General features: G+C 42.2%; 2 protein-coding genes across 6 annotated transcripts in view; both read right to left on the bottom strand.

The window, feature by feature from the left end:
* The window catches only part of Cenpi (centromere protein I), a 51,744-nt gene extending 46,825 nt beyond the window's left edge, over positions 1-4,919 (bottom strand). For 2 of the 5 annotated variants that reach the window (XM_006257215.5, XM_039099502.2), the window contains exons 1-4: positions 4,723-4,901; positions 4,172-4,297; positions 2,429-2,660; positions 824-961 (exon numbers count right to left, since the gene is read on the bottom strand). In XM_006257215.5, the coding sequence (XP_006257277.1) occupies positions 824-961; positions 2,429-2,645 (355 nt within the window). In that variant the 5' untranslated portion in view covers positions 2,646-2,660; positions 4,172-4,297; positions 4,723-4,901. 5 annotated transcript variants of the gene reach the window in all.
* A 1,720-nt stretch (positions 4,920-6,639) lies between these two features.
* On the bottom strand, positions 6,640-17,488 carry Tmem35a (transmembrane protein 35A). Its single transcript, NM_001001799.1, has 2 exons — positions 17,090-17,488; positions 6,640-8,185 (listed from the first exon to the last, which is right to left on the bottom strand). Exons 1-2 carry the CDS (start codon positions 17,207-17,209, stop codon positions 7,802-7,804), a joined length of 504 nt encoding a protein of 167 aa, NP_001001799.1. The 5' UTR covers positions 17,210-17,488; the 3' UTR covers positions 6,640-7,801.
* Positions 17,489-17,955: the final 467 nt, after the last annotated feature.

The following is a 17,955-nucleotide window of genomic DNA, read 5'->3' as shown; positions in this document are numbered from 1 at the left end:
CTTCCAGCAATAAGCACACAAATACCCTTGGCTCAGGAAGCTAAACATAGAAAAGCCCACCTTGTCATCTTACCAGATTGATCTTACGGACAGACTAGGACGACTGATTTCAACACAACTTAATTCAAAAAATCTTAATGGCTTCGGAGCTTAGAAGTTAGGAAAACTTGATGCTCCAGCAGAGAACTGGATTTGGTTCCTAAGACCCACATGGTGGCTCACTACCACCAGCACCAGAGGACTCCACAACATTCTTCTGACCTCCGAAGACACCAGACACACACACAAGGCTTACATACAGACATACAAGCAAAACCTCTCATATACATAAAACAGAATAAACAAATCTTTAAAAAAAAAGCCTAGCTGTGGTGGTTCACATCTGTATTCCCAGTACTTGGCAGGCAGAGGCAGAAGGGTCAATGCCAATCCAAGACCAGACTAGTTTACGTAGCAAACTCTAAGACTACTTCAGTTATCTCACTGTGTCTCTTTGTGTGTACACACTGCTCGTGAGTTTTGTTGGCCTGTTGGGTTTCTTCTATTCTCCTTTGTTTGTTTGCCTGTTTTATTTTTTCTAAAGAGAGAGAAAGCAAACATGGAGTGGGATGGGTCAGGAGGTGGAGCTGATCTGGGAGGATATGATAAAGGAGAAGCCATGATCAGAATATATTCTAGAAAAAAAAAACCCTAGCTTCAACAAAACCCAAGAGACACAGTACATTTCCTTTCGAAAGGAAAAAACAAACAAACAAACAACAAAAGCCCACAAACCATGAGGAAAGGTGAAACTAACAGGAAACTGAGGACAAATGGAACATACCGAACTTGCCACTGAGTGCCACATTCAATAAAATATCAATTGCTTCTGGGGCTAAGCCATTGTTCCAAGCCACATTTTCCACAGTTTTCAAGTGTTTTTCCAAGACCGAATCTTTACTCAGTGAAGCTTTCTTAGGGCCTAGAAAAAGAAAAAAATATTAAACAATGAGACCTTGAAAATTCTTTCAGTGCTCCATCCTCAACAAGTACAACCTTGTTAAAGGAACAGATTTATGCTATGAATGTCTTCCTTAAACACAAAAAAAACCTTGAGAGCCTTTATTACTCAATATTTTCATCATGCACTGACATCTCATATATATATATACATATATATACATAACTTTATTACATTGTTATATTTATTATTTAATAATAAATATTATATATAATTCAACTTAAATTAAAACTATTTTCAAATTAGAAATTAGGACAATTCCCAAATTCTGCAGTGCAATGAATTACCTAGAAATAATCTTTATTTGTGTATATAGGTGTGCATGTGCCCATTCCTGTGCATGTGTAGCCGTGTGTGTGTGTGTGTGTGTGTGTGTGTGTGTGTGTGTGTGTGTGTGAGAGAGAGAGAGAGAGAGAGAGAGAGAGAGAGAGAGAGAGAATGGTGATGCTGCTAACTCTCCATCTTTTTTTGAGATAAGGCTTCTCACTGAGCTGGGAGCTCCCCAATTCAGCTAGACTTCTGGCCAGTAAGCTTCTCTGCTGCCCTAGTACTTCCAGTATAAGCACATACACCATGCCAAGAGTTTTACATGCACACTCATCAACTGGGCCATCTCCCCAGCCTACTCAAAACCTTTTAAAATTCACAGTGCCAGGTTACATCCCATACTAAGAGTCAGATGGCTAAGAGTAGATACCAAACATTCGTATGTTTTGAAGATTCTCAGGCGATCGCAGTGTCTGCAAACTCTGATGGGAGGATGTCTTGCTTTCTCTATATTATATAATATACTATTATATAGTAAATTTTCTATAAATGACTATTAGATAAAAATTTGAATAAATGAAAGCATGTTTCCTTTAAAAGCATCTTAAGGGTAGACTTGATGGTGCCTTGAATCATAGCATTTAGGAGAAAGAGGCAAGTGGATCTGTGTGATCCGAGGCCAGCTAGCTTCCAGCCCAGCGAGGGCTATACAGTGAGACACTGTCTCCAAAAAAAAAAATCTTAATGAAAAAGACAATTATTTTTAGACAGGTTCCCACTATATAGCCTCATGTAGCCTTGAATTTATGTTCCTCTTATGTAATCCTTACCTCCAGTGCTTGGGACTCTGAGTGTGCCTGCCACTACATCCAGCAATTATAACTGCAATATTCTTAGAGAGAAATAGGACTGGGGGCTGGGGCTGGGGCTGAGCTGCTAGAGCTCTGGGCTCTATCCACAGCTCCACATAAACCAGACACGGTAATGCACACTTGGAACCTTAGAAGCAGGCAGAATGGGAGCTGCAGGCAACCCTCGGCTACAAAGGGAATTCAAAGCCAGCCTGAGGTACAAAGACTCAGTCTCAATAAAAAACAAGTAAATAAAAACAATACAAAACAAAAGCCCTGCACATTCACAAGGCAAACAGCCTGCCTTTACCTTTCTGGAAGTATTCTACTGCTGTCTGCAGAGCGTCTTCAGTTTGATCGTCAGCGTGGTTAGAATCTTCCAGGGAACTACTTTCTTCCAAGACACTCTTGGAGTTGCCTGCTTTGTCTTTCACCTTCCAGTCTAAGAGAGTGGTCTGACGACTATTACTGCCTTGAGAAATTCTGTTTTGTTGTTGGGAGTTTCTAGTAAGCCTTGGAGTTGCCATCCCTGTATTAATGTTCTAGACAGAAACAAGTACCATGTTAGTATTAATCAGCTAGAGATATGACCATATTTGCTGGAATTCCGATATGCAACAGGTATTCAATGACAAAGAACTCAGGAGACATAACCTGCAGGCTAGTTTTTTTTTTTAAAGCCCTTGACCCAAACAGAAACAGATTAATAAGTTGCCAATGTAAATAATATCAGCTAAACTCTGACAACATATGTTCCCTTTTAAAAATGGCTACATCCGGGCTGGAGAGATGGCTCAGTGGTTAAGAGCACCGACTGCTCTTCCGGAGGTCCTGAGTTCAAATCCCAGCAACCACATGGTGGCTCACAACCATCTGAAATGAGATCTGATGCCCTCTTCTTGTGTGTCTGAAGATAGCGACAATGTAATCATAATATATAATAAATAAATAAAATATTTTAAAAAATGGCTACATCCTATAAGTATAAAACCATTCCATTTCATAATTCCAATCTTCTTCCACACCTACTCCTCCCTTTTTTCTCTATCCCTCCTTGATTTTACCTTTATTCTTTATATTCCTTTTGTGTCAGTACTATGTTAAAACCACCCCACAGTATAGAAAGCTAACTAGCGCTCAGGGTAGTGATGTTATCCATTTATTAATGGGTTAATGTATGAATTAACTATTCATATATCTAATAAATAATTACCGTGCGTCATCATTATGCCAAACACAAGTCTATTTACTAGGGATGCAAAAATAAAATAAAACATCACAGTACCTGAATTCATGAACCCTATACTGGGGCACAAGGGTTATAAGCCAATGAATCAACATGGGACTAGTGCAGTGAAATGACAGAAACAGGGTAGAATAGGAATCTAATTTGAAGTAGGCATTCAGTGATAGCCTCTTGTGGAGTGAGAAAGCCCCCCATAGGCCCATATATTTGAATACTTAGTCCACAGATAGTGGAACTGTTTGGGAAGAATTAAGAGGTGTGGCCTTATTGGACTCATTCAGCTCTCTGCCTTGTGCATGTGAATCACAGATAAGCTCTCAGTTACTGTGCCAAGTGCCATGCCTGTCTGCCTGCCTTCATGATAGTCTCGGACTCTACTACTCTCTGGAATAGTAAACCTCCTCAAGCTAAATGCTTTCTTTTGTAAGTTGCCAATAGGAAAGTAATTAAGACACCTCTCTTAAGTGACCTTTAAGGTGAAATCTGAGTGCCACTGGAGGAGGGTGAAAGATGGGGTGGAAGAGTATTTTATGACAAGGGAAAGGAAAACGTAAGATCTTTCAAGCAAGAAAGTACTTTGTGTGTTAAACAAAACATGTCAACACCAGTGTGAATAGAGTGGAGTGACAGAAGGGGAAAGCTAGAAATGAAGTCAGAGAGGTAAACAGGGGGATCATATTGGGTCTTATAAGCAAACAGTAGGGACTCTAACCTTTCAGTGTTATAGGAAACCGCAGGAGATAGAAGACTTAAGACCATATGTTTCTGTTGAGTAGGCTAGTGTCCAGAAGTGTCAAGAAAACTTACCAGGTGTTGGCAAAGAAAACAGATAACTGGCCTACAGTAGGCCTATGCTGTGTAAAAGTGTAAAAAAAGATACTCATTTAGAGGCAGACTGGAAGCTCCATTCAGCAGCATATGTACTTGGGCAGACTGTTAAATTGGGGAAACAAACAACAACAAAAAACAATTAGACATATGAATGATGGAAGCCAAGAAGGACCAATCAGCAACCAAAACTGACTTCTCAGGTTTTAGCTTCAAGTGGGAAAAAAATCTACGGGGTCAGATGGAATGACGTTAATCTCTTCACCCTAGAACAGATGAGACCAGAGCAAGAGAGCAAGTAAATTCAAATCTGAGGGAGAAGGGGTCCCATGACATCCTATAGAAGAGGGGCCAGGAACGGTTTATGACCCCACTGGACGAACTGTTCCAGCACCTCTTGGGGGTCAATTCACAATTCCCTTCCCCTCCCCACCCAACAGGGAAATCGGCAAACCACTCCCGACTAGGCCGATTCCTGGGGCCACAGAAGAAAACCCGATCCCTAACATCCTTTCCAAGATTAGTCTTACCCCTGAGTAACAGGATTCCAGAAGATCTCTGAGTCTCCACCTCAACACCAGCCGCTGGGCAATTTACCTAGAGAACCTCTGCTACTACACAGCCTCCGAAGCCCAAAAGCCGCCTCTGAGATTCAAAGGCGCGGGACCCGCCCCGCGCATGCGCCTCCTAAGAGACCGCGGCTGCGGAGGAGTTAGTTCAGCCAAAAACTAATTGGCTCGAGTACGGCTCTAGGGCGGGAGGTGGCGCGCGAGCGAGCAGAAAGTGACGCGGATCGATGACGCAGTGCGGCTGGCCCCACCCACGTAGGCCTGCGGCGCGCCCCTGCCGGCTGTTGCTCCTGGAGCCCCTTGGTGCGTGGTGTTCTGTGTGTCTTGAAAAGGCTTGCATTAGTCAGTCTGAGTGAAACAGTGCTAAGTGGCTAGACTTTGAGTTTAATGCAGTCAAGTGCATTCATTTTGTCCGCACGAACCCTCAAATGTTGGGGCTTTGAATCTGAGGAAAAAATGCGAAACTAAAAATTCGACAATAAAGGTGGATTTTCCTCTATGCGGTGTTTCTTAACTGTAAAGTTGGGACAGCGGAGCAGAGGAAACCACAAGGTCTGCCTGATTTTGACAAACAATGGGGTACAAGTAACTTAAACTTACTAAAAAACTTATTCTAGGTCAGAGGTTAATATACTTGGAAGGCTATCAACATGTAAAAAAAATATTCCTAACTTTGAAGAACTAACTGGCCTTAAACTAGCTAAACCAGAAACAAGAAGTTAGGCCAGGGTCTAACTTTAGCTCCGAATTTAATATTTAAACTAGAAGTAAAGCCCAGAGTGGGAGCCTATAATTCCAGGACAGGAGAGATGGAGAGGGATCACCAAGGTTCAAGGACTCCCCGGGCTACAGTGTGACTCTTGTCTTTAAAAGAAGAAAAAGCCTAGGAATAAGATGAATTTAATGCTTCCCAGCGACTTGAGGGCATAATATTATTATGAATGTTATGCAAAATTGTAAAGAAAAAATTGTCATGTCAGATAAGCATAATCGAGGATTAAGTTTGAAGTATCTGAGATAGACTACAGCAGAAATGACTACCACATCTAACATGGCTTTCAGAGTAGTTTGACAAACTCATTTACTCATGCATGAAAATTGAGACTGTCCATTTTTTCCTGATAGCTGCTCTTTAGTAAAATTGAAATTTTTATTGAGCCATTTTTCATGCTTTTAATGATTTAATAGACTCAAAGAAGTGTAAACTGAACAGGATTGAAAGCTTCACCCTCCTTCTCACAGATGAAATGGTACCCTAAGTGATGAAATAGCTTACTTAACATGACAAATTTGTGCCAGTACAACTTATCACTTTGTGGACACACTGTGGTGAGAAACACTGTTTCATATTTATTTAATGAACCCTTGGGGTTTTTTTTCCTGAAATAATTTTTCATCTTTTCCTTTGATTCACTCAATAAAGACCTTCCTAAACCTGGAGATGATATTAGGTTCCTGACTCTAAGGCTTTCCCTCTTACATGGTAATATAAAAAAAAAAAGCATAAAGAAACTTATAAGGAAGAGCAAGTTAGCAACCTCATTTGTATATTGAAACTAATATACCCTTCTCTTCTTCTTCATCTAGACGTTTGTTTGTAAGCCAGGAGTGAGATATGGTGGCACATACCTTAACCCAGCACTCAGAAGGCAGAGGCAGGTGGATTGTTCTGTGTTGCAGGCCAGCCAGGGCTACATAGTGAGAGAGAAGGGGCAAGAAAATCTCCACGTTGAGGCTGGTTTAGGCTACAGAATGAGATCCTGTCTTAAATAACAACAGCACAAAATCCTCCAGAAATTCACACAGACAGAAGAATCTGAGTCCCTTAATTTTGGGAATTTTCTTTCCATATTTGTAGTCCATATCCATACCATGTCCTCCAAATTTCAAAACTCTTTATTTGGAAAGAATGAGCGAAAGAAGACAAGTATCAATTACCAAGAACAATGGCACTGAAGAAAATACAGGAAGTACTCTCCCCACACACAACCCCACCCCGTTTCCCATCCCTGGCACAATATTAAAACCATCAAAGCACATTTAACCAAGAGAAACAGCAGTGTGTAACTAACTACAAAAGCAAATTTCCATACTGGTCAATCTGACTAACCCATGTCAAATGTCCTCCCCCAGCTAAACTCCACCCTCTGGAATGCTGAAGAGGTGTAAAATAGACATTTCTAGGGGGTGTTTTGGTCTTTGTTAACTTTAGCAAAGTTCAGTGGGGAATCAATAGCAGTAGAGAACTCTTCCTACAGATAAACAGTGGCTATAGCTTCTCCATCCAATTACAGCTTTCAGAAAACCACTAGGGCTGGAGATTGAAACTTGTACCAGGACCAATCTCTGGTCCCTCAATGGAAACGATGGGGAAGCTTCAGATCCTGGTTGGCTGCTGATAATGGTAAAGTGGGGCAGCTTTGTGCTTACAACAAAAGTTGAAGGTGTCTAGTAAAAGGTCACGAATCGAATGTGAAACCACTAAAGAGCTCAGTTGCTTGGGCTCGGACAAAGGCAAGGAGACCCCTCCTACTGCATTGCTTGAAGAATCAAACTAGGTTATTTGTTTTCCACCAGAAACAACTCTCTTTACGGGATGGTTCTTTTATTCTGTCTTTGCTGGAATTAATTTATAGAGGGAAGGATACTTGTGCAGGATTAGTTCAAGATCTGAACCTCCTCTATATGTGTGTGTATACCCACACACATGGCAGTTATATACGTTCCCCCACACATAATCTCAGTCACATGCTTGCTGGAGTCCATCTCACAAATACACCTCAATTATATTCATACACATATACATGCAGCAAGATGAATGTTGCTCCAGAGTGATTAAAGGTGGCACACGGATGTCAATGTGGGGAGGTCATTTTAGGGTATAGATGTACACAAGCCAAGTAACTTACAGATTGTATTTTTCTCTTTACTCCCAAGATAAATAAATCAAAGGAAAACACACACACACATACACACTAATGTCATCTTGGGTGTCAAAGAAGCAACTGCCTAGAAGGTCCATTCTTTGCTCTTCCAATTTTTATGACACCTTCACTTTGCCCTGTGGGGCCTTCTCATATAAGGACGGTTGCTCTTCTGCACTCTCAGGCAAAGCCTTCTTCTCAGAAGACCGGTCTTCAGGCTTGCGGGCAATCAGCAGGCGGCAGGTGAGCAGGATTCCAAACACCAGAGCATGGGCATAACGTTTGAGAGGATCGCCAACCAGCTGGTGGAAGAAAAGCACAGCCAACACCAGCAAGAGCAGGAAGAAGTTGGCCACATCTTTGGGACGACCGGGTACCAGGGTCATGACAATGCCACAGGCTACTTCAAGCGCACCAATGCTTTTCCGAAGGAGAATGGAATTAATGCCCATTTTCTTCAGCAGAGGAAGGGCTCGAACATAGCTCTTGTAAGCACGTTTCTAGAATGGGGATATCATAAGGATATCAATGCATTAACCACAATTTTAACATTAGAATAAAGAACACACCTGCAAGGGTCTTTTCCTACCTTTAAAAGGAACCACAAACCACAAAGGCCCTCAGCTGACCCAAACCTGCTAGCACCTTGACATTGAATTTAGCCTCCTGAGTTGTGAAAAAGCAAATGTGTGTTGTTCACAAACTGCTAGTCTGTAACATTTTGTTTATGGCAAATCTGGTTTCATAGTACCTTTAAAAGTTGCTGCTTGTAAATCACTAAGAAATTAAAAGAACTTCACTGAACCCATGTAATCCATATCCACACGTTCTAGTTGCTGCTTTGTCCAAACCCCGGTGTAAGACAAAGAACAGGGAAACCTCATTACTTTGAACATCCTTTATTGGAATGTATGGTAGGTTTTTTAAAGCAGAGTTGGAGTATATATTTGTTGAATCTACCAAACATTCTGATTATTTTTTTTTTAAACGGGGCTACAGTTGACAGTACTTGCCTAGTATGCATGGCGCCTTGGGTTCAATCGTCAGGCTGCATAAGTCAGGCATGTGGGCACTTGCCTGTAAGCCCAGCACTCCCATAGTAAAGGCAAGAGAATCAAAAGTTGAAGATCATCTTCAGCTACATAGAAAGTTAGCGGCCAGCCTGCTATACATGAGGCCCAGTCTTGAAGAACAAACGAACCCTAGCTCCCTTCACTGATTCAGTATTTATTCTTCCCGTATGATAGACATTGTACTATTCCAAATGCACATGTGAATCTGTCACAAGGCCTTACCTTCTTGAAGCTTGAAGTTTAAAAGAGAAAGGTAGATACTGAAATGTGTGAATGTGATAAAATGTTGAGTGTTGCATGAAATAATATAGAGGTTATAGCTGGGGCATATCCTCAGATCTCCTCAGATGCTGACAGTGAGAGTGCAATCTTAAAAGAAATCTGGTGTTTATAAGAACAATAAGGGCTTGGCAGACAGAAGGCACTGGAAGAGAGGAAAGACCCTGAAGCATAAAGCAGAGAAATGTATTGAAATATTACCTCACGTTACCATGGGGAGGAAAGACTAGACATAAAAGAGAAGCAAAACATACAACCGCATCGTGGAAAATGTTATTGTGCTATTGAGCTTTGGACTTGGGCCTATATCCAGTGGGAGCAACATAATTTGATTTTAAGGAATGTCTTATTGGAAACCATGGGGATGTATTGAACAGGTATACTTGCTAACAAGGATATCGGGTGAGATGCTTAGACTAGCAATAAAACACACACACACACATTCCAAACAAATAAATTTAAAAACAATTCTAGGGCTAGAAGTATAGCTCAGTTGGTCGAGTGCTATCCTAGTATGCAGGAGAATGACTTGGGCATGTTAAGACATACCTGTAATCCTAGCTTGGAAGGATGAGGCAGGGGGACCTGAAGATCGTGGTCATCCTCAACCACAGAGTGAGTTTGAGCCAGACTGGGATTGTGAGACCTTAGGAGGAGGAAGAGGAGGAGGAGGAGGAGGAGGAGGAAGAAGAAGAGGAAGAAGAGGAGGAGGAGGAGGAAGAGGAGGAGGAGGATGATTCTAGAACTCTCAAATAAGAGAAAACAAGTGAATTTTTCTTTATGTATCTGATTTATTTAACTTAATATGATCTCCAGTTGCATCCATTTTCCAGAAAATGACACATTTATTCTCGTTTATGACTCAATAAAACTCTGACTGTAAGAAGAAACTAGTAGGGAGCAGAGTGAAGGCTCAGTAGTTAAGAGGACCCCAAGTTCAATTCCCAGCACCCATGTAGGGTGGCTCACCACTACCTGTGACTACAGCTGCAGTGGATCGTGGATCTAAGATCTCTAGCTTCCAAGGGGTCTCTCTCTCTCTCTCTCTCTCTCTCTCTCTCTCTCTCTCTCTCTCTCTCTCTCTCTCTCTCTCTCTCTCATCCCCTGTAACCAGCTGGTCACAATAAGTAGCTGAGGATGCCTTTGAACTCCTGAGCCGTGCACTTGGACCTCGTTAGTACTGGATAACTGGAGTGAGTCACAAAGCCCACCATGTTCACTTTCATTTCTAATTAACAGTACAAAGTTTTTCAAAGAAGAAATTCCTAAATCCTAAAGTTGGAGCTTCTGAAGGATGCACAAAGGGAACAAAGTACTTTTCTTAGAGATTCTACAGTCTCTTCAGGTCCTGTGACTTCCAGAATAGCACTGCCTAGCTTCTCCACTCTCTCCAGCATCAATCACTTAATATTCAAGAATAGATTGTTAGCTGGGCAGAGGTGGTACACATCTTTAATCCCAGCATTTGGGAGGCAGAGGCAGGTAGATCTCTATAAACTCAAGGCCAACCTGGTCTCAATAAGACAAAACAAACCAAAACCAAAAGAATAGATTCTTATCTACGATTTCGTGAAATCTGTCAGCAGCCATCCTCCTCTCCCTGTAACCATACCCAGAACGAACCTGATTTTCAGCATTGATAATCCAACCTGGGGCCTGATACATGCAGCTTGGTAAATGCTCCACTAGTGAACCCTATTGCCTCTTTCTTTCCTTGTTTTTTTTTTTTTTTTCAAGAGAAAACTGAGTGTGGGCAGGGCATTTCACAGAAGCTTTAGTTCTAAGCTGAGCAGACACACATCAGAGCTATTGATTACCCATGACTCCAACTGACAACTTTATGATTTATTAGAGATGGGATAAATATGGGTATTATAGAGAACCTTGCATCCTTTCTGTTGTGGAGAAGAAGACGGATATCAAAAGACTCCTACCACTGCCAGCTCCTTTCTTCATATGTGGTGCAGGCTACCTCATTTGTAACAAATGAACAGTCATGTATCTTGATTCTGTAGTAACTGATCTCTAAAGGCATTAATGGTTCTGAAGGCACATGTAAAGAGAGCTGACTGACTCACTTTCCTCACATCTGTCACAATTCACTTTTTATGTTTGGTTTTATTTTTCCCTCAAATGAAACAGACTCTGAATCCATAGTTTCCTTGAAGGGGCAAAGAAATGGGAACCAAAAGTGTTCAGCCGAATGCTTCAAATCTCTTCAAATACTATCAGGCATCAGTGTCCTTGGGCCTCTATTTGTTTTGTTGCTTGGAGAAAATGACAGGTAGGGTATTGCCTCAGTTTCCCCTTTTATGTTAAATGAGTATTCTGGAAATTTAATAAAAGATTCACAGTACCATAGCTTCAACTGAAAGTAAAACACACACACACACACACACACACACACACACACACACACACACACTGAGAAATCATTACTTTCGAAAGTCACCATACCTATTGTAATAATGTGGATGAATCGAGCAGGTCCATCCTTTTGGTATGAAAATGTATGATTGAGAAAAGAGTTTTTTCAAAAAGCACATCGTGATTTTCTTTACTCACCCCCTTTTGCTCTCTGTTCACTTATTCTTCATAACACGCCAGGGCCATGATCTCATATTAGTGACATTAAACTTGAACAGCTAGCTAAAGAATGTCAAATAACAATCACAATTATAGCCGACCTAAGTCAGCTAATGAGACAAAACAGGAATACAGGGTAAGTAGTTTGATCCTCTTTAGTTCACTTACGCCAACTAGTTGAAAGAAAAAATAGGCTAATAGAATGTATAATAGCCACATTTAAAATCAAGAAAACAGATACAACTGTCTTATATTGTTAGAAATCAGGACAATAAAATACCCCTGGGAGGGTAGTAACTGAAAAGCACCAGAGTGCTGATGGATACATACTTACATGGGAATATTCTGAACTTTTCTAGGACTGTACGGTTACACAGTGGGGTGTGTGTGTGTGTGTGTGTGTGTGTGTGTGTGTGTGTGTGTGTTATACTCCAATACAATTTACAGGGAGAATTGTATGAACGTGGAAGAGTACACTGATAAAAATATATTTTGCCTAAAAGTCTCAGCCTAGTTACTATCTTAGACCACATAAAACCTACACAAGCTGCAAAATTTGCTGACTCACGTATGATTTTCATGAATTTTTGTAGGAAAAAAAAAGCTACCCGTGAATCATAGAGCATTATCTGAAGGCAACAAAAAACTCATCACGTTTAATTGCTAACTGTTCCCATGAATGATAAGTACCTTTTCAGTGATACCACTTGCCATTGTCATTAATATCTCTCTAAAGAGGACTCTTCACAAACCTGATCCTATTAAGCAAAGGGGATCCCGTCTACAGTTGCTCCTTAGAACAAATGAGCCTGTCCTCTACTGCTAAGTCAAAACTACACTGAAACAAAGTCAGATGTTGGCCAACTAAGAGTCTACAAGATCCCAGTTGCAGCTTTGATGTGATGTGTATGGTTCAGCTTGCGTGGCTGGGTGAACTAAGCAAGTCACATCACATCTCAGGGTCTTTTTTCCCTCTAAGGGAATAGATATACTACACCACCTCCAGGAAGGCTAAGCATCAGTGAATTACTACCCTATTACCTAGTTGGAAAGCAATTAATGGCACTGATTGGAAGCATAAAAGATCGCCCATGGACATTAAATAAACTGCACAAACATGTTGGGAATGTCTCACTAGGGCTGCACAAACAGGGGAGCATTTAACTAACTACAGACAACCAAAATAATAGAATCAACAATTCTTTTTTATGAGGGGATGGAAAGAAACAGAGACTTGTCTGTCCCATGGTCCCCAGGGTCCAAATCCTTTGGCTTCTTTGTGACTGGATTTTGTTGTTTTCTTACTAATATATATGTGGTCTTCTGGATAGAACCACCACTACAGAAAGCCGAATACAAATTGCACTCAAGTTATCCATCCATTTACCCCCAGTCACTGCACAGGAAACTGCTTAGCAGCATCTGTAAATATTGTCTCCCAATTCAAGGGAACTAATGAGGCATTCAGTCGAGGGAGTCTCCAATCACGCAGGAGTCACTTGGGATATAGAAGACTGTATAATAAGACTTCCTTAATCTGGGGGAGGTATGAGACAACACATACCAAATGGATTATTCAGAGATACACATGTTAAATCTGTAGAAGAGTCAGTGTGCATCACACAGCAGCAAGTAGATTCTTCAATATTATCTGATTGCATAAAGGTCTGTTCACAAGGGCACATGAAAGTACATTTCGTTCTTCTGCACACTTGATTCTAGCCCCTTAAGTGACTATTCAAATTAGCTTGAAAACCACTGCATAAAATAGAATCAATTATCACCATCACCTCACCCAACACTTTCCTTAAACACCTACTGTAGCAAACACTGTACCAGACATTATAAAAATGCTGGCTCGGCTAGTGTTTATAGCCCTTTGAGGTAGGAATTCTTATTTCCATGTTACAAATAAGGAAACTGAGATGCCAAGAGTGCCAGAATTCTAACTGTGGCTTGTATGAATCCAAACTCCTCCTACTAATACTTCCTGTATTCTCCAGTGGAGCCAGGAGAAAAATTCATATTATTTTGTTTGGTTTTTAGCACTTTCTCCAGTTATTCTTCATAGAGAAAATTATCTAGGATAACATAATACCTTTATCTATCTATCTATCTATCTATCTATCTATCTATCTATCTATCTACTATCCATCTATCCTCTATTTATTTACTTATTTATTTATTGAGATGGGCTAGCCCTAGCTGTCTTGGAACCTACTATTGTAGCCCAGCCTGGCTTCACAGTGATTCAGTTGCTTCTTAAAAGCTGGGATTTAAGGTGTGTACCACAGGCCTAGCACATAATGGCTTTAAAATAGAGATTAAAAAGTAGACAAAAAAAAAGAAATGCAAAAATATAAATTTTAAAAATTGGCTTAAAAATAAAGTCCCAAAATATAGATTGAGGAATTAGCTCAGGCAAAAGAAAAGGGAAGAGGAATGTGTCACATATTTTACAGAGTCAGTCCTATGTTCTACCAACCAAAACAATTCAGTGACGTTTTATGCACATGGTTTCCAATCTCTTGTCTAACAAGAGCTTTTCCTATGATTTTGGATAAATCCTTAAACCTGCTGTGCTCCAATTACCCATTAGTAAAATAGAAAGGTCTAATAAGATGAATCTACCTCACAGATATATTCTAAATAAATAATCTTAGAACTACACCACCCCCACCCCCCACCACCTTGATGTCTTATGAGAAATACCACTGCAACCAATATGTGACTAACTCCACTAATACAGAGAAATGGCTCCAAAATGGGAAATAGAAAAGTGTAGATAATCATCCCATCTGTCCTAAATTTGTTGTTCTGAATGACTATTGACCCCCTCTCAGAAAGAAGAGAGGGCTCATGAACTGCTTAATCAAGAATAAACCAGAGAAGACCAAAGGATAGCGATGAGGCAATGCTACAAATGACTCATTTGACTCATTCATTCACCTATCCATCCCACAAATATATATATATATATATATATATATATATATATATATATACATATATATATATATATTCCTTTTGGCTAATAGATACTATTTTGGAGACTATATATAGTCTCCAAAAGCATACATTTGTGCCTCAGGCTATGTACCTCAAGCAAACTGGAAACTTCTAAGACTCCAGCCTTAGCATGCTGAGTGGTGTGCACAATATATATTAAGCACATTTTGTTCACGAACTGAAAACTGCATCCCTTTCATGTGGGCTCCAGATGAAAGCTGGGACAAGCCTGGACACTATGCAGTGGGCCTTATGTCAGAAAGCTGTCACCAGCCACAGCCTGGCACTCAGTGTAGGAGGAGACCCTGGAAAAGAGCAGTCTGGAAATCCTCTATAAGGTTTAAATCACTGTGATATCTACCTTCCAGTTACATAGTATTTCCACCCTTCCAAAAACCTCATAGTACAGAAACACAGAAGCCAGCTCACACACACACACACACACACACACACACACACACACACACACACACACACTCCCTACTGCTCTGTTAGAGTATACCAATTTAAATCTTTTCTCTGTTTATGCCAGGAGATCTTCAGGCTTGTTTTCTCTTGCTTTCATTCGGCTGCAATAGACAGCTCCACTCCCTAGGAAGAAGCTCACTTTAAACCCATTTGTGCCCAGTCCTCCTCATGAGCTCCTGCCAGGCTGGTAGGAAGCTTCCCGGTGGTGACTCCATTTTAGTGGAATTGCCTGCAGAGCCTAATACTGTACTTAGGGTGCAGCTTGGGGGTCCTTTAAAGCAGCTGGGCAAGGTTCAGAGTGCAGGAAGCATAGTGGAGAAAGCTATGTTCCTAAAGAAAGGGAAGGCTTAAAATACCTCTGGTGCACAAGCCCAAAAGTATAAATAAACGTACATGTGAAAAGTAAAGCGAGAGCACATTCGTGTATTTAACATGAAACACTTAAACTAGTCCAGGCAAGACAAAAGCATAAAAGCATTTCTTCACCGCCCCTTCCCTGTACTTCAACCTCTTGGAGCCCTTTGGTGGCTTCTGCTCCCTCTCCCTACCCCCTTCCCCAATGCAGGCAGCCTTGGCTACTTATTTTGACCTGCTTTCAATTCCATCTGCTCTAACATACTGGGAGGAGGGGAGATGAGAAGGAGAAGCATGGATTTGCCACTGGGGCTAGACCTAAGCCACCCTCCCCCACCCCAGAGTAATCCCGTGGTAAGGAAGAAGCAGAACGCTCAAGCCAGAGCTGTGTGCAAGTATTTTCTGGACATCTACAATTTGCCAGACTTCATCCTTTTGCAGCTCATGTTGAGGGGCCCTGGAAGGCTCTGCAGTGGGCTCTTGGAGCGTGGTGAATTCCTCTCAGTGTCTGAGGCTATTCCTTCCTGCCTCAGCCCTAAAGAACAGAGATTCTCTTGCTTCTTTTCTCTCTTCTGTTCCTCCCCTAAGCTCATTTCCATCTTGACCTTGAGAGCCCAGTTTTATGTGCTTGCTCCCATTACTGGTACCCTGGCAAAGGTTCCCTATAGCCCGCCCAGGCGGGGGAATGGGCAAAGTGACAGGGGCGGAGGTGAGAGACCGAAAGTGCTGGAAACATCTCTAGCTATCTCCTAGTACTCCACTACATAAGTCCTCATCGCACCCAACTGGGTAAGGTAGCCCAGCCCCCAGTTTGCAGAGCTGTTTTGGCCAGTCACCTTCGGGCATTCCAACTCTGCAGAGAGGAAACCTGCAGAGGGCCCGGCTCTGGGAAGCCACCGGAGGGAGGTATGGTAAGGATTCCAGACGGTACGAACAGACTTGATAGATTCTGTAAATTAGCCCACACACAAGATAAAATAAAACATCCAGCTCTCTCGCTCTCTCCAGGGAATGGGGCAGAGGCAGAAGATGCTCAGTGACCTTTATTTGGGGCAAGACTGCTTTGTCTCCAAGCTCCAGATCGTACCCGGTGCCTAAAGGAATATTGTTAGCTCTGCACATGGGATGACGAAGAATACCTAGTCAGCCCCTACAAACTGCTAGCTTTAGGAGCCCGTCTCCCCACCCCACCCCCAGCTCTTCCTCTCTTTCCCCTTTGTTCCTCCCTAAAATAGATAAACTCTGGCTCCCTAAACTCTTAGCTTAGAGGGAAGGACTTGGACTTGCAGGCTGGTTGTGCCTGGGACTTTGGGTGTGTGCTGGGAAGAAGGACAGGCTCGCGGATGACAGGTGCTACGCAGGTCTCAGCCTCCTGTTTGACTTGAAATTGGGGGTCTTCCCTGGGCAGCCCCTCCCCCAGCTGGCATGCAGTGGCACCAAAACAGTTGCTCCCGGCATAACCCACAAAGAAATCGCTCTTGGTCCAGCTGTTCCTTCAGAGCTGCAAAGTTGTTAGGGAGGAGGGTCCGGGGTTGGGGGAGAGGTTAAGGGAAAGGCACCGGAGCGGAGAAAGAAAGGAGAGGTTGTCACAATCCCACAGTGGAGCGCTCCTCAATGCTCCTTTATATCACTCACCATCTCACTGTAGGCATCCTTGCTGAGCCTGGGGGTCAACTTGATAGTCCCCATGAAAACAAAGAAGAGTCCCAGGGCCACAGAGAGGGCCACAATAGTTATGGTTCGTGGGGATGCCATGGGGTCACCAAGGCAGGTCCCAACTAATCCCTCTGCTTTGCGCAGCCCGGCTGTCAAGGCGCGGGCAGTTAGCACAGGGAGAGCTAGAGGCACGCCGCGGAGGCAGCAGAGAGAATGACAAAGGGAGAGGAGGGAGCTGGAGAGAAAAATTGAGAGATCGAGATTCAACCACTCTCACTACAACAATCGCTGGGTCCTAATGCCCTACGCGTGCACCTCCCTGTGTAAAGGATCGTGCAGAAGTTAAAAGAAGCCCTGAACTGAGACGGGAACTCCCAATTCCTAAGTGCAAAGAAGGCAATGTATGTCTGGAGTTCGGCCCCAGGAATGAGGAGTTAAGAAAGATGTCCTTTCTATTATTTCCCCGGGTGCAGTTTTAATCCCCCTCACACCTACCCTTCCGTTATTCACTCCCCCTTTCTACCCTCATCATTTCCATCAATCAAACAGCCTGTGTTCCCGAAGTCACTGGTGTCAACACGCAAGGAGAAAACTGCAAGTCCTACCTGGTGGTTCAAGCCTGGAATCCCAGTATTCTCATGACTAGGGCAGGAGGATGTGAATCCTGGTCCAGCCTGGGCTACACAGTTAATTCAAGGCTATCCTGGACTACTTTCCAAAAGCCCTTCTGAAAACACACACACACACACACACACACACACACACACACACACACACACACGAAAAAAGAAAAATTGTAAAACCATAAAATTCTCAGGATTGACAGTAACCGAAGAAGGCTTTGT

This window comes from Rattus norvegicus, chromosome X (assembly GCF_036323735.1).
Source record: "Rattus norvegicus strain BN/NHsdMcwi chromosome X, GRCr8, whole genome shotgun sequence".
Classification (NCBI taxonomy): Eukaryota; Metazoa; Chordata; class Mammalia; order Rodentia; family Muridae; genus Rattus; species Rattus norvegicus.
Note: the sequence above shows the minus strand (reverse complement) of the source record. Positions and strands in the feature narration are given on the sequence as shown.